General features: G+C 45.9%; 1 protein-coding gene across 1 annotated transcript; it reads right to left on the bottom strand.

The window, feature by feature from the left end:
* Window positions 1–870: 870 nt before the first annotated feature.
* Window positions 871–25,260, bottom strand: hic2 (hypermethylated in cancer 2). Its single transcript, XM_078205525.1, has 2 exons — window positions 25,103–25,260; window positions 871–3,309 (listed from the first exon to the last, which is right to left on the bottom strand). Exon 2 carries the CDS (start codon window positions 3,276–3,278, stop codon window positions 1,596–1,598), a length of 1,683 nt encoding a protein of 560 aa, XP_078061651.1. The 5' UTR covers window positions 3,279–3,309; window positions 25,103–25,260; the 3' UTR covers window positions 871–1,595.
* Between the last annotated feature and the right edge of the window lie 1,209 nt (window positions 25,261–26,469).

Raw genomic sequence — 26,469 nt, 5'->3', positions numbered from 1 at the left:
AACAAAAAAAAAACCTTTGGGAAATAAGGAATGACTATACCTAGACTTGCCCCAATGTCCCATCAGTTAAAACAAATCAGAATATGATCATATGCTGTTCAAGTCATTTCCAACCCCCTCCCTCAAAAAGCCAAATCAAATCAACTTGATTCATTTAAGAAAGGGGTCCTCCTTTTCCTGTGAATTCCCTCCTTTCCCCCGTACCTATGCTTGGTTTTACAGGTTAAAGGTTTCCCCCCTCCCCTTCCCCATCAGGACTCGTATAATGTTTGACTGATTGAATTGTCAAAAATGTGAAATAAATGCTAAACAAAACACAAAAAACAACAAAAAAAACCCCTAAACCAGCCCTATCTATATATTTTGTTTCTTAAAAAAAAAAGCTTTCTGTATCTTTGTATTAGGGCGTTTTAGGTGCTGTTCCGACAGATACTTTGTAAACTTTTTCCAAGAAGTTCCTTTGGAAAACTGTTCCAATCAAAGCCATCAAAAATCCGCCTTTGCGTGCCCTGATTTCTTATAGTCTTTGTTTCAATGCAGCAATTGAGAATTTGGTTTCGTCAGGAATGTACAGCTAAGAGACAAAAGCTCCTTATCCTCACACCTTGCTGTCCTCACTATAACTTCCGTACCATGCTAACAACAACTGAAGGCCCTCACTGACTAGCAGGCCCATGTAAACACCAGTTTAACTCTTTTCCACATCATGCTAATCTTCTCTTGGGTTCAGCAGCTCACCAGTAAAAAGCTATTGAAAATACAAGCCCACCCTCCTCCCCCCCCCACCCAACCCTTGACCCCCCCCCCCCCCGCCAACCCCTCACTCACCCACCCACCCAACCCCTCCCCCTTCCCCCCCCCCCACCCCCATCCTCACCACGGAACTGACCATTAATTAGAATGACTATTGCAACTTTGATGCAGCCAAGACTTTACATGGGTTATGGCTCAAAATTCAAAAAACACTATACACTGTTTGGTCAAGACCGATAAAAAAAATCTTATCTGGTCTGGTTTGGAAAAAGAAAAGCCAGCCAATATTTGGACAGAACCAAATAGCTGGGATGGACAATGTCAAAGTGGAAATGCTAAATCTTAAATTCGTCGTTATTATATTCTTTTAAAGAGATAACTACCCCCTTTCCCTTCCATTACTCTTTGACTAAACCTTTTATTTAATTTTATCTTATAAATTATTATTGTGAAGAGGTAGCAAGCTGATAAGTCACTTCAACCAGACTTGTTTAGCAAGGGGAGAGGAGCTAAACACAGGACAAAAATATAAAGGAAATGTACCTAATGAAACTGCAGCACGTCCAGCCCACACCAAACTACCCCAGCTAGATCCTCGGCCTTCCAGTTTAAACATTCACATGAAAATTACAAAGGTCCTCACTTCTTAATAAAACAAGTACCTCTAAGCTTCGAGGAGTTTCGCTAAACGACTATTGGAAACTAAAGACCCCCCTTCCCTGCCCGCCCCCGTGCTCATTTTCCAATTGAAATCATGTTTTAAGAGGCAGTCCATATGACTATCTTCCTCTGTCGATGCTGGAGAAGCGGCTTCTCCGGAAAATTAGGTTCGAGTCTTTGGCTTATGTCGGTGAGGTATGCATTCGCATGTGGCTTATCAGGTTGCGCTGCTGCGTGAACTTGCCGCCGCAGACTTGACATTCATAGGGCTTTTCACCCGAGTGGACCCGCATATGCTCCGTCAGTCGGTACTGCCTGGTGAAGCGCATGCCGCACTCCTCGCAGGCAAAAGGCTTCAGCCCCAGGTGGCTGCGCATGTGTCGCGTCATGGTTCCCCGCTGAGTGAACATTTTACCACAGATGTTGCAGGGGAAGGGCCGCGAGAGCCAGTGGGTCTTCTCATGCTGCCGCAAGGTCGAGGGGTCCCTGTAGCTCTTCTCGCAGACGGAGCACTTGTACGGCCTGGAGTCGCTGGGGTAAGGCAGGCTCTGCGCGGCCAGGCTGTCCGCCTCGTCCTTGATGTACAGGTCCTCTTCTGTGTGCGTCTCCACGTGGGCATTGAGCTGCTCCGAGCTGGGGAAGCCCTTGCCACAGGGGATGCACACGTAGAGGTTGTCGCCGTACACCACTGGCTCAAAGCCATCCTGGCCCGTTCTGTAAGCGTGGCCGCTGGGCTGCCCACTCTCCTCCTCACTGTGGCCGCTGTCGTCGCTGCATTCCTTCCCATTTTCCTCCTCTATCTCCTCCTTGCAGTGCATAGCATGGTCAAAGTGGTGGCTCGAGTCTCGCTCCAACGACTTGACTAAGGGGCCCATGATGACACCGTTCAAGACCGAGGCACTCTCTTCCCTGCAGTTCACACTTTCCTGCCTGTTAAATACTTTCTCTTGCTTTATCCACCCAGTGTTGAGGCCGGAGAGGCGAAAGTTCTTGGACTGCCCGGTGTCGGCCAGGCTCTGGTTATCAGCAATGTCATTCCTATCTGTGGACTCGCTGTTCTCTGATTTATGGGGGTTGGTGGTGTTGTCTTCAAAGGAGGCACTGTTGGTTGCAGAAACAGAGGCAGAATGTGGAGAGCCTTGGTTGCACTCACCAAGCTGCATGTCTTCCTGAGACATGTGGGGAGGGACTGAAGGACTTTTCTTGGACAGATCGAGACCGAGCATTTGCTCCTGCTCCCCACTGTTGTTGGTGCCGTTAGTATTGCTGCTTTTGCTGGTTCCACTGTTTTGGCTGTGAGAATGAGAATTTCCTTTGTTTGAGCTAGCGATGTACAATTCGTCTCCGGTAACCTCTACCCTGTGCAGTTCCCCCACCTGCTGCCTCTTCAGCCCCTCGGGTGATGCCGCGTAGCGTGTCTGGATGACTGGAGTGGAGGAAAGTCTGTGGCCTCTCCCGTGTTTCCCGGGGCTGGGGCCAACTGGCCTGTTGTGAAAAGTCTTTCCGTTGCGTTTCATCTTCTTCCTGCAAAAGGCGGCGAGATCGTGAAGCTGGAGGTAGCTGGCTGCCGTCAGGAGGGCGTTGAAATTCTGCTCGCTGGCTTGGTCGATCCCCAGGAGTTTCCCGGTGTAGATGAAATCCAGAATCTGTCGGAAGATGGTGGCGCTGACCATATCGGTGTCCAGGTTGATCAAGTTATCATGAAGCACGAGGGACTTGAAGTACATGCTGCTCGCTGCCAGGATGTTCTTGTGGGCACGAAACAGTGCATTTTCCACGACTATGATAACATCGCAGAAGAACCCTTTGCTTCTCTGTTGGTTGAGCTGAAGCAGCAGTTGTTTGGCATGATTTGGGAGTTCCATTTCCACCTCTGATTCCTCAAACTTTAACCACCTGGGGGGAAAAAAAAAACACGAAATAAAAATATTGTTTAAAAGGAACTACAGAAGCATCTAAAAGATTTTGTGCGTCATACTTCAAACTTGTTCCTCTCAACTGCTCAAGGTAGTTTTTAGCTTTTTTTTAAAGGGGTAACCAAGAAGGTAGATGAGGGCTGTGCAGTTGATGTTGTCTATGTGGACTTTAGCAAGGCCTTTGACAAGGTACCGCATGGTAGGTTGTTGCATAAGGTTAAATCTCACGGGATCCAGGGTGAGGTAGCCAATTGGATACAAAATTGGCTCGAAGACAGAAGATAGAGGGTGGCTGTAGAGGGTTGTTTTTCAAACTGGAGGCCTGTGACCAGCAGTGTATGCCTCAGGGATCAGTGCTGGGCCCACTGTTATTTGTCATTTATATTAATGATTTGGATGAGAATATAGGGGCAATGGTTAGTAAGTTTGCAGATGACACCAAGATTGGACAGTGAGGAAGGTTATCTCCAATTGCAGCGGGATCTTGATCAATTGGGCCAGTGGGCTGACGAATGGCAGATGGAGTTTAATTTAGACAAATGCGAGGTGATGCATTTTGGTAGATTGAACCAGGGCAGGACTTACTCAGTTAATAGTAGGGCGTTGGGGAGAGTTACAGAACAAAGAGATCTAGGGGTACATGTTCATAGCTCCTTGAAAATGGAGTCACAGGTGGACAGAGTGGTGAAGAAGGCATTCGGCATGCTTGGTTTCATCGGTCAGAACATTGAATACAGGAGTTGGGACGTCTTGTTGAAGTTGTACAAGACATTGGTAAGGCCACACTTGGAATACTGTGTGAAATTCTGGTCACCCTATTATAGAAAGGATATTATTAAACTAGAAAGAGTGCAGAAAAGATTTACTAGGATGCTACTGGGACTTGATGGATTGAGTTATAAGGAGAGGCTGAATAGACCGAGACTTTTTTTCCAGGAGCGTAGGAGGCTGAGGGGTGACCTTATAGAGGTCTATAAAATAATGTGGGGAATAGACAAGGTAGATAGTCAATATCTTTTCCCAAAGGTAGGGGAGTCTCAAACTAGAGGGCATAGGTTTAAGGTGAGAGGGGAGAGATACAAAAGTGTCCAGAGGGGAAATTTTTTCACACAGAGGGTGGTGAGTGTCTGGAACAAGCTGCCAGAGGTAGTAGTCGAGGCGGGTACAATTTTATCTTTTAAAAAGCATTTAGATAGTTACATGGGTACGATGGGTATAGAGGGATATGGGCCAAATGCGGGCAATTGGGATTAGTTTAGGGATTTTAAAAAAAAATAAGGGCGGCATGGACAAGTTGGGCCGAAGGGCCCATTTCCATGCTGTAAACCTCTGACTCTATGACTGTGGCAGGAAACCGGAGCACCCGGAGGAAACCCATGCAGACTCAGCACAGACAGTGACCCAAGTCGGGAATCGAGCCTGGGTTCCTGGTGCCATGAGGCAGCAGTGCTAACCACTGTGCCACCATGGGAATAGCTCAGTGGTTAAAAACTGGGCAGCATGGACCAGTTGGGTCGAAGGGCCTGTTTCCAAGCCTTAAATCTCTATGACTCTATACTCACTGTTGTGAAGATTGCTGAACATGACAATATATTACGACTATCAAAAGCGTTCCAACATTGCTTGGGTTTAAAGGATGTAAAAAGAATGCGACAGACAAGATTTGACAGGTTTGCGGACAATTCAAAGAATGAAGCTACTTTTTTTCCTGCAATATTTACATACAAATACAAAATGAATATTGTAATTAGGACAGATGCTTAATCAATGCCAACTGTCTTTGGTTTACCCTCCACAACACAAGTATCACTTTCAGTTAGAAAAGAGGCCAGTATGCGTGTTCAACTGGGGCAGATTGTTTAAGTGAAGTTTACAATAGCCAAAATCTTCAGTCCTCATTTGAGGTTGGGATTTTCCGGTGCCGCCGAAAATGAATTTTGGTGGGAGTTTTGGTAGGACTGCCAAATTTTCCATTTTCACTCACAACAGGACCCATCAAGGACAAGCTTGAAAAATCCCACCCAATCTTTAATAAATCATGCTTCTGTCATCTGCATCCTAAGTACCTGGGGATGCTCTGCTATGTTGATACTCTGATTAAACATAGAAAATAGGGTCAGGAGTAGGCCCTTGTGGGGCAGGATGGTGGCACAGTGGTTAGCACTGCTGCTTCAGTGCCAGGGACCCGGGTTCGATTCCCGGGGCTTGGGTTACTAACTATGCGGAGTCAGCACATTCTCCCCGTGTCTGCGTGGGTTTCCTCCAGGTGCTCCGGTTTCCTCCCACAGTCTGAAAGGCGTGCTGGTTACATGCATTGACCATGCTAAATTCTCCCTCAGTGTACCCGAACAGGCGCCGGAGTGTGGCGACTAGGGGAATTTTACAGTAACTTCATTGCAGTGTTAATGTAAGCCTACTTGTGACTAATAAATAAACTTTACTTTACATTCAGCCCTACAAGCCTGCTCTACCATGCATTATGATCATGGCTGATCATCCAACTCCGTAACCTATTCCCGCTTTTCCCCTATAGCCTTTGATATCTTTATCTCCAAGAGCTATATCTAATTCCTTCTTGAAAATAACGTTTTAGCCTCAGCTGCTTTTTAAATGGTCTACCTCATATCCTCAATCTGTGACCCCTGGTTCTGGACTCCCCACCATCGGGAATATCCTTCCTGCATCTACCTTGTCTAGTCCTATTAGAGTTTTATAGGTTTCTGGGAGATACCCCCTCATTCTTCTGAGCTCCAGTGAATATAATCCTAACCGACTTAATCTCTCCTCATATGTCAGTCCTGCCATCCCAGGAATCAATCTGGTAAACCTTCTCTGCACTCTCTCTATAGCAAAAGCATGCTTCCAACAGATAAGGAGACCAAAACTGCAGACAATATTCCAGGTGTGGCCTCACCAAGGCCCTGTATAACTGCAGCAAGACATCCCTGTTCCTGTACTCGAATCCTCTCACTATGAAGGCCAACATATCATTTGCCTTCTTTACCACCTGCTGCACCTGCATGCTTACTTTCAGCGACTGGTGCACCAGGCCACCCAGGTCTCATTGTATATTCCCCTCTCCCAACCTGTAGCCTTTCAGATAATAATCTGCCTTGCTGTTTTTCTTACCAAAGTGGATAAGCTCACATTTATCCACATTATACTGCATTTGCCACTCACTCAATTTGTCCAAATCACACTGAAGTTTCTCTTCATCCTCCTCACAGCTCACCTTCCCACCCAGCCTCGTCTCACCTGGAAATTTGGAGATAGTACATTTAGTTCTCTCATCTAAATCATTAATGTATATATTGTGAATAGCTGCAGTCCCAGCGCCGATCCTTGCGGTACCCCACGAGTCACTGCCTGCCACTTGCAAAAAGACCCATTTATTCTTAATCGTTGTTTCCTTTCTGCCAACCAGTTTTCTATCAATCTCAAGAGTGGTTCAGCTTGTAAACCTTTATCATTGGCAGCTCCTTGTGTTTTCCGTCAAATTAAATTGGAAGGCTTCCTGCTTTGAATTGGTTACCTTAAATCTGTAAATCAGTAGCTTTAGAACGAGCAGCCTAAAACTGAAGCTAGGTCAAGATATCCCAGTACAAGATTCAAGGCCTACTACAGGACTTTAGCAGGTGATACACGCTGACACTATGGTGAAGAACATCAAAGTCTTTAAACAGTCAACGACATCAACCTCCTTCAGTGCATCCAGCTCTTTCTTCAGCAAACTCAGACTGCCCTTATTTGCTTCCATCTTACCTACCTGATCACAGCGAGAGCATCGCCAGGAATGACTACTCTTCCCACCCTGTACTCCTAACTTTGAGTAAAACAATTGAACTAAATCAAATAAATTGAGGGGCAAAGTAAAGACGCAGCCTCTTAAAGGGATACTGCCTTAAACAAATAAACAAGTGAAACTTAAAACATTAAACTAAGACTTGATTTAAAAGGTCAACATTACACCTCGGTCCGTGTGGTGCCCACCGAGCATGGAAAGCCTCAACAGTGCTGGCAGACACCACATGGTCCCTCTCTCAGGGCACTTGGCCGCGAATGTAGCCACAGTAGAGACGTTGTCAGGTCGGACAACTCCCTTGGTTGACCGCTGCCTGGACCTGTTTAGGGCAAGTTTATCCCCCACTCTGTACCTGTTTGCGCGTACCATTATTTTTGTTGAGTACAACCTTGTGAAGCCACATCAGGCATTAGTTCTAATGACTTTAATTCTAATGTTAGTGCGATGTTAGTATATCTTTAAGAAATGTTCTTTTTTTAAAATCATGTTCTCTGCAGCTCTCACAGGCTCTGCTTATTTCAGTGTTGCCAAGTTGTGTACTAGAAGTCCTTTGATTGCTCCTTCAGAGGTTTAAATAGGGTTTGTTTATTTTTTCTCTGGGATGTTTTTTGAACCTGCATTGTCAGGAGGAAGGTCATATGTTTTGGACAGTTTTTCTTTCCTTCCTAGGGAATTTAAGTTTCATTTTCTGTTTTGGCTGACAGCAGTGTTAGTTTTAGAAGGGACATCAAATTGTAAGGAAGTCTCTCTCTCTCTGGGTTTTGGAAGTTCTGGTCAGCTGAAAGCAACAGCACTTGCCTTCCTAGAGTAGAGAATCTGCTGTTGGTGGTTTGACCAGAGTCTCTCCCTGGTGTTCTGGGAAGCTGTTCTGACTTTAAACTGTTCTGAGCGTATTTAGAGAGCTGTTAGAAGTTATAAGGCTGAGGTCAGGATTTCCAATTTTCCAACCAAAGGACTCCATTCCAGTAACACGTGAGCATTAGTCTTTGCTGTATTAAACCTGTGAAAAGGGTTTTTTTTGTCTAAAGGAAGTTTTGTTTGATTGGAACATCTTAGATATACATTGGCAGCACAGTGGTTAGCACTGCTGCCTCACAGTGCCAGGGACTCGGGATTAATTCCCAGCTTGGGTCACCGTCTGTGTGGAGTTTGCATGTTCTCCCAGTGTCTGCATGGGTTCCTCTGGGTGCTCCGGTTTCCTCCCACAGTCCAAAGATATATGGGTTAGGTGGATTGGATATGATAAATTGACCCTTAGTGTCAGGGAGACGAGCAGGGTAAATACGTGGAGTTACGGGGATGGGGCCTGGGAGGGATTGTTGTCAGTGCAGGTTCGATGGGCTGAATGGCCTCCTTCTGCACTGTAGGGATTCTATAATATTTGTTAAGGGTCATACATTGTCGCGACTGTTTTGGTTTTGTTTGTAATTGATAAAAGTTATTGCTAATTTTTCTTTCCATACATGTTAACTATATTCTTAAATAAATGTTGTTTGATAAAAGCTCCCTAGTGGGCCATTTGAATCATACCTGAAGTGAAATATATCATACTTATCCTAGCCAAATCCAAAAACCGCAAAACACTATGATCCAGGCATGCTTCATAAAACACTTCGGAATTTCTGATCTGAATTATAACATTAGCATGAATGGGTGGCACAGTGGTTAGCACTGCTGCCTCACAGCGCCAAGGACCCGGGTTCAATCCTCGGCTTGGATGGTGTCTGTGTGGAGTCTGCACCTTCTCCTTGTGTCTGTGTGTGTTTCCTCCGAGTGCTCCGGTTTCCTCCCACAGTCCGAAAGACGTGCTGGCTAGGTGGATTGGCAATGCTAAATCCTCCCTCAGTGTACCCGAACAGGCAGCGGAGTGTGGCGACTAGGGGATTTTCACAGTAACTTCATTGCAGTGTTAATGTAAGCCTCCTTGTGACACTAATAAATAAACTAAATTTAAAGGCGCTAGATGCACAAATCAAATCTTGCATTTTTCATCATCGAGGGAGTGCTGCAGTGCTGGAGGTGCCTTGTTTTGAGTGAGATCCACAAATAGTGGAAAAAGAAATCCCTTGGCGCCTTTTCAGAGAAGGGGGAAATGCTCTCCCAGTGTCCGGGGCAACATCCATCCCTCAACTTGCAACTCAAAACTAACAGGTCAGTTACTTCATCACTGTCCTTAGGATACTACTGTGTTCAAATTGGCCATTGCCTTCCCTATAAAACTGTGATAATGTTTCAGAATTAACTGAAGCAGTTTAGCAAGTCTTGCAGGTACAAAGGGGTACCAAATAAATACATGGTGTTGCCTTCACATGAGACCGTTGATGGGTACGATGAGATGCCTGATAAATGAATGAAACTGTTTCATTAATACCTAGAGCTCTAAGCTGCATCAAAGGAGGAACAGTAAGTAGTCTCACAACACCAGGTTAAAGTCCAACAGGTTTATTTGGTAGCACGAGCTTTCGGGACGCCGCTCCTTCATCAGGTAAGTGCAAAATTTGTTTCACAAACAGGGCATATATAGACACAAACTCAATTTCAAGACATTCCAACCATTATCTTGTAATTGAGTTTGTCTCCATATATGCCCTGTTTGTGAAACAAATCCTGATGAAGGAGCAGCGCTCCGAAAGCTCGTGCTACCAAATAAATGTGTTGGACTTCAACCTGGTGTTGTGAGACTACTTACTGTGCTTACCCCAGTCCAACGCTGTGAACTCCACATCAAAGGAGAAACACCAGCAGTAGGCTAAAGGCAAAATATTTAAGTGCTGTGTGGTAACATTTTAAAAATCTTATCACAAGACTTAGTTTCAACATCAGCAACTTCCATTTATCTAGCACCTTTCACATAGTAAAGCATCCCAAGACACTCCAAAGAAGCAATAAAGTTTATTTATTAGCATCACAAGTAGGCTTTCATTAACACTGCAATGAAGTTACTGTGAAAATCCCCTAGTTGCCACACTCCGGAGCCATTTCAGGTACAGTGAGGGAGAATTTAGCATGGCCAATGCACCTAACCAGTACGTCTTTCGGACCGTGGGAGGAAACCGGAGCACCTGGAGGAAACCCACGCAGACACGGGGAGAACGTGCAGACTCCACACAGATAGTGACCCAAGCCGGGAATCAAACCCAGGTCCTTGGCACTGTTGAGGCAGCAGTGCTAACCACTGTGCCATCAGGCCGCCCCGTGGTTAACACTGCTGCCTCAACAACGCCAGGGACCCAGGTGACTGTCTGTGCAGAGTTTGCAAGTTCTCCCCGTGTCGGTGTGGGTTTCCTCCGGGTGTTCTAGTTTCCTCCCACAGTCCGAAAGATGTGCGAGTTAGATGGATTGGCCATGCTAAATTGCCCCAAGATGTGTAGGTTTGATGGATTTGTGGGATAAATACAAAAGGGCCTGGGTGTGATCTTCTGCTGGAGACTCAATGGGCCGAATGGCCTCCTTCTGCACTGTTGGGATTCTATGAATAGTAAAATAAACTCTGCACAGAGATTTCATAGCAGCAGACAGGAAGGTTTTAAAGAATGTTGTAAAGGGGGAAAGCAAGATAGTGAGGCAGAGAGGTTTAGGGAGAGAATTCCAGAGTTTAGACCCTTGCCAGTGGGAGGGTGGCCACCAATGGTGGAATTCTTAACATTGGGGACATTCAAGGGCTGCACTTGGAGGCGTACACCTATCAGACGGTTAAAGAGCTGGAGGAGATCACGGAGATGGGGAGGGCTGAAGCTGTGGAGAGATTGAAAAGTGAGGAAGAGAATCTTAAAATAAATAAATCAAGGCGTTGCTTAGTCAGGAACCAATGTGGTCAACAAATCCAAGGGTGATGGGTGAACAGGGCTTGGTTTGTGTCAGGATAGGTATAACAGAGTTGTGGGTAACCGGAGAGTATGGAGATCAGCAATGTGTTGGAATAGTCACACCCAGAGATAATAAAGGGGTGGGTGAGGGTTTCATCAGCTGAGGTAGGGATAGAGTCCGACCATGTTCAAGAGGTAGAGATAGGTGCCTTCATGATTCAGTTTCAATTGTGCCAACAAAGTTCAGCTTACGAACTTTATGTTGCTCAAGATTACGTGCGTATACCAAGAGAGTGTGTCAACTTATTCAGAATGAAAAGACCTATCATTAGCAACCAGAAAATAATCTTCCCCCACAATGAGTAGGACCATGTTTTTAAAGTGTGGTTCCATATCTCAGGAACACGTCCAAGTTGCTTCACAGATAATTACAGTGCCTGTAATGTCTGCAAATCCAGTGTGCACAGAAAGATTCCATAAGCAGCTAAGGTACCATAACCTGGTTGAGCAACTCCCCTATTTTTGTTTTGTGGTGATATTAGTTGAGGGCAGGTGGTTGGGAAGGCTACAAGGAATTTTGAATTCATAAAATCATCTGGGCAGCACAGTGGTTAGGAGCAAATTACTGCGGATGCTGGAATCTGAAGCCAAAAGAGAAAAGGCTGGAAAATCTCAGTAGGTCTGGCAGCATCTGTAAGGAGAGAAAAGAGCTGATGTTTCGAGTCCAGATGAACCTTTGTCAAAGCTCAGAGCTGCACCATCTCTCCAACAGAGCATCTTACTTAGACCCTACCCACGTAACCCCATAGATATATATTACCCCGCTAATCCCCCTAACCCACACATCTTGGGACACTCAAAGCTTTGACAAAGGGTCATCTGGACTCGAAGCGCCAGCTTTTTTCCCTCTCCTGACAGATGCTGCCAGACCTGCTGAGATTTTCCAGCATTTTCTCTTTTGGGCACAGTGGTTAATACTGCTGCCTCATAGGTTCGATTCCTGGCTTGGGTCACTGTCTGCGCAGAGTCTGCACGTTCTCCCGGTGTCTGCGTGGGTTTCCTCCGAGTGCTCCGGTTTCCTCCCACAGTCCGAAAGACGTGCTGGTTAGGTGCATTGGCCATGCTAAATTCTCCCTCAGTGTACTCGAATAGGCGCCAAGAGTGTGGCAACTTGTGGATTTTCACAGTAACTTCATTGCAGTTTTAATGTAAATCTGCATGTGGTACTGATAAATAAACTTAAAAACTTTGCTACAGTGCAGAAAGAGGCCATTCGACCCATCAAGTCTGCACCATCTCTCCAACAGAGCATCTTACCTAGACCCTATCTACATAACCCCATATATTATATATGGGAATTAATCCTGGGTCCCTGGCACTATGAGGCAGCAGTGATAACCACTGTGCCATTCACAGAAACAGAAAATGCAGGAAACACTCATGTCAGCCAGCGATCCTGGAGAGATGCTGCCTGGCCAGCTGAGCACTTGGGGTCTGGAGTTCCAGCATCCACAATTATAGAGACATAGAGGTTTACAGCATGGAAACAGGCCCTTCGGCCCAACTTGGCCATGCCGTCCAGTTTTTTAAAACCACTAAGCTAGTCCCAATTTCCCGCATTTGGCCCATATCCCTCTATACCTATCTTACCCACATAACTGTCTAAATGCTCTTTAAAAGACAAAATTGTACCCACCTCTACTACTACCTCTGGCAGCTTGTTCCAGACACTCACCACCGTGTGTGTGAAAAAGTGCCCCTCTGGACCCTTTTGTATCTCTTCCCTCTCACCTTAAACCTATGCCCTCTAATTTTAGACTCCCTTATCTTTTGGAAAAGATGCTGATTATCTAGCTGATCTATGCCCCTATAGACATCTATAAGATCACCCCTAAGTCTCCTACGCTCCAGGGTAAAAAGTCCCTGTATATCCAGCCTCTCCTTATAACTCAAACTATCAAATCCCGGTAGCATCCTAGTAAATCTTTCCTGCACTTTTTCTAGTTTGCACCAGAAATCTGGGCTCTTCCAAGATGTGGCATCTGCCCCAACCACAACAGTCTTACAATTTAATACTTCGTCATTAGAATGGCGCCGCCAATGATACTGCCAGCCTAGATGTCTTTTATTCTTGCATGGACTGTCGGGTGTTGCTGGCAAGATCAACGTTTCTTGCCCATTCTTAATTGCCTTTGAACTGAGTGGCTGACTAGGCCATTTCAGAGGGCAGTTAAGAGTCAACCTGGAGTCTCATCTGTGTCAGATCGAGCAAGATCAGCAGATCTCCCTCCTTGAAAAAGGAAATTGGTGAACCAGATGGGTTTTCATAACAATCGGTGATAGTGCCATGGTCATCTTCACTGAGACCAGCTTTCAACCTCAGTTAAATCCCACCAGCTGACATTGTGGGATCTGAACTCATGTCCCCAGAACATCAGCCTAGGTTTTTTTTATTCATTTGTGGGACATGAGCCTTGCTGGCTGGCCAACATTCATTGCCCATCCCCAGTTGCCCTTGTTCGGAGGGCAGTTGAGAGTCAACCACATTGCTGTGGCTCTGGAGTCACATGTAGGCCAGACCAGGTGAGGATGGCAGATTTCTTTCCATAAAAGGACATTAGTGAACCAGATGGATTTTTCCGACAATTGACAACGGTTTCACGGTCATCAGTAGATTCTTAATTTCAGATTTTTTTATTGAATTCAAATGTCACCATCTGCCGTGGCGGGATTCGAACCCGGGTCCCCAGAACATTAGCTGAATTTCTGGATTAATAGTCTGGTGATAACACCACTAGGCCATCGCCTCCCCTAATGGGTTAATAGTCCAGTGATATTACCACTGCCCAACATCTCAAGGTACGAATTCCTTCAGGAGGTATTGCATTGAATTCTGTAGCATAGAAAGAGACTATTCAGTCTGACAGGCCTGTGCCACTGTTTCAGCTTCACACGAGTTTCCTTCTCCTTTCCTGTGTCTGACCCCATCAAATAGTAATTTTCCCGAGTTCCTCACTCCCTCACCCGGGAAATTGTATTGACCAAATTGCTGGGTCTGCGGGCTGATAAATCCCCTGGTTTGGGTGGGGGTGGACTTCACCCTATGGTCTTGGAAAAAAATGGCAAATGCAATAGTTGATACATTAGGTTTAATTTTCCAATATTCTCCAGATTTGGGAAGGTTCCATTGGATTGGAAGTTAGCAAATGTAACTCTTTATTCAAAAAGGGAAGAAAAGCAGGAAACTACAGGTTGGTTAGCCTAACACATGTCATAAGATGTTATGGCAGAGCACTTGGATCAGCTCAAGGTAATCAGGCAGAGTCAACATGGTTTTGTGAAAGGGAAATCAACTTATTGGAATTCTTTGAAGGAGTGACATGTGCTGTGGATAAAAAGGAACCAGTGAATGTGCTGCGCTTAGATTTCGAGAAGACATTTATAAGGTGCCACATCAAAAGGTTATTGTGTCAAATTAAAGTTTATGCTGTAGGGGGTAACATATTGGCATGGATTGAAGATTGGTTAGCCAATGGGGAACAGTTGGTATAAATGTTTTTCTTCTAGAGTGTGAGGAGTGGTGGGCCACACTGATCAGTGCTGGGCTCCAACTCTTTACAATTTACATAAATGACTTGCACAAGGGGATTGAAGGTATGATTGCTAAATTTGCTGATGACACAAAAATGGGAAAGTAAATTGTGAAGAGGGCGTAAGGAGGCTACGAAAGGACATAGAAGGTTAATTGAGTGGGCAGAATTCTGGCAAATGGAGTATAATGTGGGCAAATGTGAAGTTGTCCATTTTGGCAAGAAGAATAAAAAAAGCAAATTATCATCCAAATGAAGAGATTATAGAGCTCCGAGGTGCAGAGGGATCTGGGTGTCCTAGTGTATGAACCACAAAAGGCAAGCAATTCAAATACCTAATAGAATGTTACTCTTTATTGTGAGGGGAATTGACTACAAAAGAAGAGGGTCATGTATAATATTGGTCTCCTTAGTTAAGGAAAGATGCAAATGCATTAGAAGCAGCTCAGAGAAGGTTTACTAGACTAATACCAGGAATGGGCAGGTGTCTTATGAGGAAAGGTTGGAGAGGTTAAGCTTGTATCCACTAGAGTTTAAAAGAGTGAGAGAGGCAACTTGATCAAAACCTTCAAAATCCTAAGGAATATCGACAGAGTGGAAGTGGAGATGTTGTTTCAACTCAGAGAATCGAGAACTAGGGGTCACTGTTTAAAAATAAGGGGTCACTCATTGAGGAGAATGTTTTTCTCCTTAGAAGGTGGTGAGTCTCTGGAACTTTCTTCCTCAAAAGGCAGTGGAAGCAGAGTCTTTGAATATTATTAAGGCAGAGCTTGATAGATTCTTGATTAACGAGGTGAAAGGTGTCAGGAGCAGACAGGAATGTGGAGTTGGAATTACAATCAAATCTTATTGAATGGCGGAGCAGGCTCAAGGGGCCGAATGGCCTACTCCTGCTCCTAATTCGTACGTTCATGTGTGACATAGCCAAGCAGAGACTAATCCTGCCAACCCTTCAACGCACATCGCAGAGTGTTTACAGGACAGTTCACAACAGATTGGCCCTTCCTGAAGGCAGGAGGGCTGGGAGAGGGGTACAGGCCCGTGAATTACTGTTTCAAATTGCAGTCGTAAGTGACTAGCGGCATTGCTTCGAAACAAGTTAATCTGTCCTCTATCCTTTTATGGCGTTAGCTGAGGCTTCTTTGCTGACTCAGGTTTGCTCTGTCACAGATCAACATACACTTTGATGCAGAGCATCCTATCTGAAGTTAAGAACATTCAGAAATGGTGTTTTCACTCATTACACTGACATGGCAAAAACAAAAAGGTGACAGCAGAAGATCGTCATTCTCACCTTTCGCAATGCAATCGAGACGCTTTGAGCATCGTCATTTATCCTGCCTCACAGCAGGGATATCAAACACAAGGCTGCTGTGTGTTTTTTTAACCATTTTCATTGCATGCAATGAGTTAAAAAAAAATTGCCCAACCGTTCAAGTATGCCAGACATTTTGTCAGCCTAAAAATATGACAGGCATCACTTGAGGGAAAAGCAAAACAGCAACTAAACAGTATTTTTTTTACAAAAAAGAGCCCTGATGTGCTATCAGGAACTTAGCAAGTCATTTAGAAGCACAGGATTTTATAAAGAGTTTTAATATTGGAGATCCAGAAGAGCGCGTGCACCCAAAACTCTGGAGACTGAAGAGCTGACAAAATAAATTGCTCAGAAGGTTCCCCCCATCTTATTGTTTTAAATGAAGTACGAACCTTGTCATTGAACTTGGGCTAGCACTAGCTGGTCAAAAGGCCATCATATAGAATCCCTACAGTGCAGGAGGAGGCCATTCGGCCCATCACATCTGCATCGACCACAATCCCATCCAAGCCCTATGCCCATAACTCCATGAATTAAACTTGTTGGTCCCCCGATACAAAAGGGGCAATTTAGCATGGCCAATTCCATCTAACCCGCCCATCTTTCGGACTGTGGGAGGAAACTGGAGCACCCGGAGGAAACCCATGCAGGGATGGGGAGAGTGTGCAGAATCCGCACAGACAGTGACCCAAGCCAGGAATCAAACCCGGGTCAGTGGGAACTAGCAGTGCCAACCACTGTGCTGCCCATATCATATATATATATATATAAATAAAAATATAGCATTTCATATATAAGGAAACAATAGCATTTATGTGGCACCTTTCATGATCACAGGATGTCCCAAATTGCTTTAGAGCCATTGATACTTTAAGTATTCATCACCGATTTAATGTAGGAAACACAGCAAATAATGCACACACAGCAAGATCACACAAACAGCAATGTGATAATGAACAGGGTCACTGCTTTTTTGAAACAGCTTGAGGGATAAATACTGGCCAGAACATCGAGGGGAACATCCATAGAATCACAGAATCCCAATAGTGCAGGAGGCAATTCGGCCCATTGAGTTTGCACCGACTCAATGATCCGAAGAAGATCTTACCCAGATCCACCCTCCACCACTATCCCTGTAACCCCCAAGCACGTACCATGGCTAATTCGTCAATGTCTGCGTGTGTGTATACACATAAAACACCTACCTAGACAAACATACACATGCCTTTCACCCTTTTTTCTATTTCAGTGTCAATGTCCTTAACACTTCAACACTGCAATGAAATGAGTATTCACATCTCGGCACAACACATTAGGGTTTGGGTGCTTACTGAGCTATCTCTAGAATAATCCCATGACTTGCGACGTATCAAATGGGGCAAGGGGGCAAAGAAAGAAGTTGACTGAGAAAAGTTGACAAGTGTGTACAGTTAGCACTGCTGCCCCACAGCGCCAGGGACCCGGGTTCAATTCCCGGCCTTGGGTCACTGTCTGTGCATTCTCCCCATGTCTGCATGGATTTCCTCCGGGTGCTCCGGTTTCCTCCCACGGTCCGAAAGACGCGCTGGTTAGGGTGCATTGGCCATGATAAATTCTCCCTCAGCGTAACCGAACAGGCGCCGGAGTGTGGCGACTGGGGGATTTTCACAGCAACTTCACTGCAGTGTTAACGTAAGCCTTACTTGTGACATGAATAAATAAACTTTACTTCATTGTCAAGAGTTGAAAAGGTGAAACACATTTTTTTTAAAAAAAGAGGCAATGAAGCAAAATAAGTTAAATGTGAATATACAGAAACCAACATGGCTTATGCTGTGTAAAATGCATGTTCAGCCCCTTTCAGAGTCTGGCAAGCCAGTTTCTCAGATACCATTTACTTAATGAACTTGCAGCTGGTATTCCTTCTGCCACATCATTTGCCTGTGGCCTGTTCAAACGCTCCTTCCTTTGCAGCCAGACTATTGAATAATTAGGAAAATTTACCATTGCTTTTCTCAGGCAGTTATTATTAATAGGACAGCAATAATGCATTTGAACATGGACCAAAGTATGCCCAACAGCAAGTCTGGTATGTTAATACTTTGAAAAGAGATATTTATCTGTGTGTAAAGTCCAAGGCTTGAAATTAAAGCCTTAAAATCCACAAGGTAGCCGGAACAACAATTTGGGAAAGAGGTGACTGTTCTGCAATAAAGACACTCAGAATCATACAGGCCCATCGAGTCTGCACTAACACAAGAAACACCTGACCTTCCACTAACCTCATTTATCAGCACTTGGCCCATAGCCCTGAATGGTATAATGTGCCAAGTGCTCATCTAGGTACTTTTTTTGTGAGGCAACCCGCCCCCACCACCCTTCCAGGCAGCACACCACAGACCCTCACCAACCTCTGGGTAAAAAGGTTTTTCCTCACATCCACCCCCCCCAACCCCCCAGCTCCTCACCTTGAACTTGTGTCCCCTCATGACTGACCCTTCAACTAAGGGGAACAGCTGCCGCTTATCCACTCTGTCCATGCCCCTCATTATCCTGAACACCTCAATCAGGTCGCCCCCTCAGTCTTCTCTGCTCCAATGAAAACAACCCAAGCCTACCCAACCTCTCTTCATAACATAAACGTTCCATCTCAGGCAGCATCCTGGTGAATCTCTCCTCTGCACCCCTTGCAGCTCGGTGGAAAAAAGAACACCTGCTATTCCACATAGAAACATGGAAGTTTGATTGCAGAGTCCATTAGTTCACACAGCCGTTCACAGTCACTGGTCGCCTCTGGGAGTTGGTTAGCTCAGTTGGCTGGACAGCTGGTTAGTGATGCAGAATGACACCAAAAGCGTGGGTTCAAATCCTGTACCGGGGAAGGTTATTCATGAAGGCCCTGTCTTCTCAACCTTGCCTGACCCCTGAGGGTGTGGTGACCCTCAGGTTAAATCACCACCAGCCTATGGTCATCTGGGACCTTCCCGGAATAATCAGCTGCTGGAGTTATCACTCGTGTTTGCAAATGCTCCATAGTGTCACCCTTCCTTATTCCTGTAACCTCCTCCAGCCCCACAACTCTCACAGATATCTCTGCTCCACCAACCCTGCTTTTGTGTGAGCATCTCCAACATACATCACTGGCAGCTATGCTTGCAGCTGCCTCAGACCCCAAGTTCCGGAATTCGCTCTCTAAACCTCTCCATCTTTTCCCTCTTTTCCTCTTTAAAACCCCCCTCTTTCCTCTCCTAATATCCCTCGGCGTGACTGACCTTGAGATATCTTACTGCATTGAAGGCACTTTTACTGAGCCCCTCCTTGCAACACCAACACGGTGCCACAATGGTTAGCACTGCTGCCTCACAGCGCCAAGGACCCGGGTTCGATTCCTGGCTTGGGGGTCACTGTCTGTGCAGGGTTTGCACGTTCCCCCCGTGTCAGCGTGGGTTTCCTCCGGGTGCTCCGGTTTCCTCTCACAGTCCAAAAGACATGCTGGTTAGATGCATTGGCTGTGCTAAATTCCCCCTCAGTGTACCTGAACAGGCGCCGGAGTGTGGCGACGAGGGGATTTTCACAGTAACTTCATTGCAGTGTTAATGTAAGCCTACTTGCGGCAGAGTGACAGTGCCCTCAGCAAGTGTGCAGCAATCCCAGATTCAGGGACCAGAACAGAACCAACTCTCATTGTTCACTGTCGTGTTCCCAGATGTGAGTCATTGAGCTGCACATTCTGCACAGAAGACAAGTGCTGAGACTGCCAGTTTACTGTGCTCTTCTCCAACTCTCGGAGGACCCAGGTTTAACAAACTCTTTCTTTTATATTGGCAAACAGAGCTTGAGCACTAAACCCAATGAGAACAGTGAAACTTAGCACAACAAGAGCAAGAAACAAACAGCAGGTGTATGGAACTAATTGGAAAGCTGTTAGGAATGAGCTGCTTTGGCATAATGACCTCCTTTCTCTTGTGAGGAGTCTATAAAAGGGACAACTTATTTACAATCGCGTTCAGTCAAACAGGCTGAGTGGACCCAATCCCCCTCCCCATGAGATCCCATCATCGTTGCCAACTTTTGTTCATGGCACATAAAGTATAATGGAATCTGACTATATCGAGCGGCAGTGCTGCTGAAAGCCTGCACGCCAGCGCTCACAGATTTTCCTCGCCAAACTGTTCTGGCACAGCAACAATACTGGAATCAATCCAACAATGTGGAAGATTGCCCACGTATGCCTGATCCACAATGAACCCAGCCAATTAGTTGTCGCCTCCTAATCATCAAAGGTGACTATAGGAGTCATCAAAATACCATTCAGCAACAGTTGCTTGGCGCTGTGCACTTTGGGTTCTGTTAGAACCGCATAGCTCCAGACTTCATCGCAATTTTGATCCAAGTGCCACACGCCAGAGGAGACGAGAGAAGCGGTCCTCCATATCAAGTTGGCAGTCAAGCAAACGCAACGCCATACAGTCTCAGCAAAGACAAACCTTAATGTGGCACAGAGGGAAAACTCTCCAGAAGATGGCAGTCATACCCGACTCGGAGAAAGCCCAGTCACCCCTTCGCAATCTTCAATAGAATCAACATTATTCAGAAACTGAAACCATCGGCATTCTGCGCCAACCAGAAACGGAACTAGCTCAGCCCCGACCAAGATTGGTTACCAACAGTACCAACTCAAATCAGCCCAGAAAGAGAATTTGTGCAGTCAACAGTTTATTGGAAACAGGGTTGAGGGAGGAGGAAGCGGGTTTCGTGGACAAGATGAGCTCAAAGAGGGCATGTAGGAGTTAGGGGAGGTGTTGCTGGAGACCAAATGCGAGTTCAGGGCTAAGACGGGGAGGGGGGGAACTGTACATTTGAGAATGATCTTGGAATCGTGAGCAGCCTTGGAAATCATAGAATCCCCACAGTGCAGAAGGAGGCCATTTGGCCCATCGAGTCTGCACCAACAACAATCCCACCAAGGCCCTCTCCCAAAACCCCGCATATTTACCCCGCTAATCCCTCTAACCTACACATCCCGGGACACTAGGGGGCAATTTAGCAGAGTCAATCAACCTAACCCGCACATCTTTGGACTGTGGGAGGAAACCGGCGCACCCGGAGGAAACCCACGTAGACATGGGGAGAATGTGCAAATTCCGCGCAGACAGTGACTCAAGCCAGGAATCGAACCCAGGTCCCTGGAGCTGTGAGGCAGCAGTGCTGACCACTGTGCCACCCAAGAGGGCTTGATGTGGTCCAGCCAGATCGGACGGTGGACGGCCAAATCAGTTCCTGGCTACATCAGGTCAAGTCTGCATCCCTTGGACTTGAGGGAATGCAGACGAGGGCTGCACTAGGATGAATGGTGGGGGCGCGAGAGCGAGCGCGCAATGGTTTTGTGAGGAGAATGGCATCAAGGGTGAAGGTGAGGCTACCGTTGAGAAAACAGTGCCTGAGGAAACATAGCGCAGGGACATTCTTATATTAATGAGCAAAATCAAGAAAAACAAACAAAAAAATATGGCTTTCATTAACAAGATTCCAATTCACAATCTCAAACTAGGCCACACTACAACAGCTATTCGCAGGAACTCATGCATTCATACAGCGGCTAAGGGACACTGATTTGGGTGCTGCACCACAGAAAATATGCTAAAGACAGACAAAACGTACAGTTTAGACTCCACAAAAAAAGTCAAGGGAAACTTGGCACAACATAACATTCAGGGGCACAGGCTAAGTGCTGGTAAATGGGATTAGGTGGAAGGTCAGGCATTTCACAAGTGCTAGTGCAGACTTGATGGGCTGAAGGGCCCCTTCTGCACTCTATGATTCTATGAAACTGCAGCGATGAGGGGTGCTTGGGATAGAGAGACTATTTTCACCGTAGAAAAGAAGATTTGTCAGCAGCTTTGATATATATTAGAGGAGTTGTAACAGGATGAATAACGAGAGATACTTCCCTTTGGTAAGAGAGCGAAGCAGAGTATTTTTATGCAGATGGAGCTTTGTCACAGAGAGTGACGGAGGCAGTGATTGTTGCGTCTTTCAAGGGAAAAGGCAGAATCTTAGAAACTGATGGCAGAGGAGGCCATTCAGCCCATCCGTTCTGTAAGAATCATAGAATCCCACAGTGCAGAAAGAGGCCATTCGGCCCATCGAGTCTGCACCAACCACAATCCCACCCAGGCCCTACCCCTACATATTTACCCACTAACCCCTCTAACCTATGCATCCTGGGACACTAAGGGGCAATTTAGAATGGCCAATCAACCTAGCCCGCACATCTTTGGACTGTGGGAGGAAACCGGAGCACCCGGAGGAAACCCACGCAGACACAGGGAGAATGTGCAAACTCCACACAGACAGCAACCCGAGCCGGGATTCGAACCCAGGCCCCTGGAGCTGTGAAGCAGCAGTGCTAACCACTGTGCTACCGTGCCGCCCCAGACAACCCAAAGCTACCAAAGCCCTCATCATAGCACTGTGTCACCACCCTGTATCTTTCAAATTTCCCTTTAAGTTATGCTTTGGCCTCCACCACAAACATTTTCGGTGGATAAGCATCTGAACTGGAGGAAGGCAAGAGTGGAGGGTGGGGAGATTAGTTTGGACTGCTCCAAGAAGAATAAAAACAGCACAGCAAGGTGGGCCAAATGGCTTTCTTGCGTACTCACCTGCTCCATTTCACTTGGGCCACATCAGTCATCTTTACAAGACATTGGAATCTTGGGTCATCATATTGATGCATATTCCCAGTCTCCCACTCTGTCTCAACAAAGCTGGTGCCTTCCAAGAAGTATCCTTAGCCAATGCAGAGACCACTGCCTTCTGAAATCAGCTTAGCTCTGCGCACAGTGCTCAAAAAGTACATTAAGATTACGCAACGCTGAGATGCACTTCTCTTGAATGGATCAGTCCACAGAAGTACTTGGAGAGAGACGAGGAAATACAGTGCTGCAGAAAATGCCTTTCTTTAGCTAATCATCTGCTTTAAAAAAAGTGTCACCGTGTCACCTTCAAACTCACCAACCCTCCCAAAAAAAAAACCTTTTATCTTCCAACATTAGGTCACAAAAGGGAGTTGTCGAAAGGTATTTTCTAGCGTGCAGGCAAGTTTCTCTCTCTCTCTCTCTCTCTGTGTCTCTCCCCGTGTCTGTATCGCCACTAGCAAAACTGAAACCAGCACAATGAGCAACTTTAACTATTTGCATTTTTCAGGACTAAAAAACAAACTGGAGAAAGAAGGCATTTGTGCAAACTCAGCAATGGAGAAATAACTTGAACAATCATTTTACATAAAGCTGCCCTCTCCAGAAGGAGTATGATTTTTTTCAATGAAGTAAGAAACTACTACAAAGCATTTGCAACACAAACATTCAGCCTCAAGTCCATGCTGGTGAGCTACACACAAATCTGTTTTTGTTTCAGGATGCAAGTTAAATCGCAATTTAAACAAGGTTGCCTGGCTTCCCGTTTCCCACTCAGCGAAACAATGAAGTAAATGACTTTTGGACGATGGGTAGCCTTCACAAAGGACCCAACTCTCGCTGAGGGCGACTTATAGAATCCCTACAGTGCAGAAGGAGGCCATTCAGTCCATCGAGTCTGCACTGACAAAAATCCCACCCAGGCCCTATCCTTGTAGCCCCACATAATCCCCCTGACACTAAGGAGCAATCCCACCCAGACCTGTTCCCCATAATCCTAAGTATTTACCCCACTAATCCCCCTAACCTACACATCTTGGGACACTAAAGGGGCAATTTAGCATGGCCAATCCACCTAACCTGCACAATCTTTGGAGCACCTGGAGGAAGCCCACGCAGACACGGGGAGAATCCACACAGTCACCCGAGGCCGGAATCGAACCCGGGTCCCTGGCGCAGTGGGACAGCAGTGCTAACCACTGTGCCACCCCTACTTGGCAAAAAGAAATTGGCTACCATACACGTCTTAGTCAGACCACACCAGCAACCCCCAAGTTAAAGCAGACATCAATTGCGCTTAACCTCAGATGCATTCCCAAATTTGTCAAACTTGCATCAACGAAAACAGAAAATGTTGCAGGAACTCAGCTGATCTGACAACATCTGTGGATAGAGAATTGAGCCAACGTTGCGAGTCTGGACGCCTCTTAGTCAGAGAAACGTTGGCTCGATTCTCTCTCCACAGATGTCGTCAGACCAGCTGAGTTTCTGCAGCATTTTCAGTTTTTGTTTCAGATTGCAGCATCCTCAGTATTTTGCCTTTACCTTAGTGAACCTGGTCAAAACTGGGAAGAGGAAATTTCACTGACCCAATATTTAGAATACTTGCCCTTGCAGAGAGGTTTCAGAAAGTTAGGCTCACGTCCTTGCGAACTCATCTTTGCAAATTACTTTTTTTTAAAAAAATCAGGTGTTTCCTAATTTGAGAGAATAATTTTTTTTTGCAAAAATATATTTTATTCATATAAAACATTTGAAATTGTTACGAGTGAAGTCCAATGATATTTAAATTTTCTCTAGCGATGGACTAGGGGATTTTCACTGTAACCTTCATTGCACTGTTAATGTAGGCCTACTTTTAACACCAATAAATAAACCGTCAAAACAAAAACATGCCATAATGTTTGAACCTCTTCCACACCTTGCCTCTACCATCCCCTCCTGCTGACTAGAGAACGGACACTGGACAGGTAGGCACACGAGAGCAGGGAAACACAATAAGGAGGGGGGAGAGAGAGAGAGAGAGAGGAGGCATGGCGAGGAACAATGGGAAATAAAGAGCCAACATAATTTTTTTTAAAAAGGTACTCATGCGCACAATGTGACGGCTGGCACAGACATGATGGGCTGAAAGGCCTCTTTCTGTGCTATAAAACTCTCCGACTCGCTGTGCAAGTCAAACTGTCAAAGTCAAATTCATCAAACACAATCTTCCGCCGCTCCCTCCCAGCCAATGCAGCTGTACAAACAAGGGGACATGGCAGGGGGAAGCATGCTGCCACCTTTGGGGGCATCTTCTGAATGCCACCCATGAGCTATTTTCAAAACAACAAAGTCAGGTGAACAAATAAAAGGGACCGTTCTTGGTGGAGGGACAGAATTCAGAAGGGCTCAGGGAACAGAAGTCACCGGAGTCAACTACAGCTCCAATGTAGGGCACGATCAGCTGTTTCCTCATTTAACTATATTTACTTAACACACATGCACTGAACAGGAGGGAGAAAGAACCGACAAAAGTCAAATTATATTATCTCAGTGCAAAATATATATTTTTTAAAAAGTGAAAGTAAAAGCACAAACTTTTTGAATAAAGCAGTCTCATCCCCAGCCCAGCGACAGAGGGATCCTGGCTTGGACACGTACTGCCTCTCTGCTGCAAGGACTCTTCCACGGGGGCTGCTGCTTCACACACACACTGTTCTTTTGCTCAACTGGGGCTTTCTGGTCGAACCAGCCCGACTGGTATTTGGGCAGGATTTATGCATGGGGTGGACCGTAGGGGTGAAGCTTTTCCCCATGGTACACACACTGGTACATACACGCGCGCGCACACTCACACACACAGGTACATACACGCACACACACACACACACACACACAGGTACATACATGCACACAGCGCTGAAAATAGGCATGAGGTCGGCGATTAATGACAACGGAACCTCCTCAACAAATTCCTAACCTTGGTACTTGCTGCAGGGGAAAAGATTGCATAGGGAGTTAAACATGCCAGTGGGCTGGTCAGGGAGGGACCTTTTACTGCTGTTCAGATGAAAGACGAACATTTAACTCCCAACTCTCTCCACTGCCTGGTCTGTTGGATGCTTTAAACTTTTATTTCACATTTCTGACATCGGCTGGTCTATTGCTGCCACTTCAGGTATTGTGTGTGTTCAACTCCGGTTTCCCACTCCAGTTGCTCATTGCTACAAACAAAATAATTGCAGGCAATTTGGGAATTGTGAAATGTTCCATGCACCATGCCTGCAAAGACCGAGCTTCCCGAGCATTGATTTTGCCGGTGTCATATCTGGGAGACCAGCTCTCTCTACATTCTTTCCAAGCCAGTCTGCACTGGCCCTGTCTGAGACCTATTCAAGAAACTAACCCCCACCCACCCACACACTTGTCCAAGTTTAGCTGCAGGACACCCATCGTACAGGATGCCACAGGATTGAAGGCAGTTACTCCTTTGTAATGTGTTCCATAGAGTCCCTACACTGCAGAAGGGGGCCATTTGGCCCATCAAGTCTGCTCGACTATCTAACGGAGGATTTTACCCAGGCCCTCTTGTTCACCTTATCCCCATAACCCCACACATTTACCACGGCTAGTCCATCTAACCTACACATCTTTGGACTGTGGGGGGAAACCGGAGCCCCTGGAGGAAACCCACGCAGACACGGGGAGAACGTGCAAACTCCACACAGAAGGCCGGAATCGAACCCGGGTCCCTGGCGCCGTGAGGCAGCAGTGCCAACCACCGAGCCACCGTGCTGCCCCAGTTAGCAGGGAAAATATTCTCCGAGTGAGGGCCATCAATCTTACAGCAAATAAATAATAAAAATGGCAAGATGTTGACTTGAAAAGGCACTGACGGGGGCGGGGGCCTTGCTTTTGTTCAATTTAAAGGCCACTGAGTAATTAATGGGCTAGAATTATAGTTT

This window comes from Mustelus asterias, unplaced genomic scaffold, assembly GCF_964213995.1.
Source record: "Mustelus asterias unplaced genomic scaffold, sMusAst1.hap1.1 HAP1_SCAFFOLD_796, whole genome shotgun sequence".
Classification (NCBI taxonomy): Eukaryota; Metazoa; Chordata; class Chondrichthyes; order Carcharhiniformes; family Triakidae; genus Mustelus; species Mustelus asterias.
Note: the sequence above shows the minus strand (reverse complement) of the source record. Positions and strands in the feature narration are given on the sequence as shown.

Excerpts from the sequence above, each read along its gene's own strand:
- hic2 (XM_078205525.1), bottom strand. The coding sequence starts at position 3,278 with ATGGAACTCCCAAATCATGCCAAACAACTGCTGCTTCAGCTCAACCAA.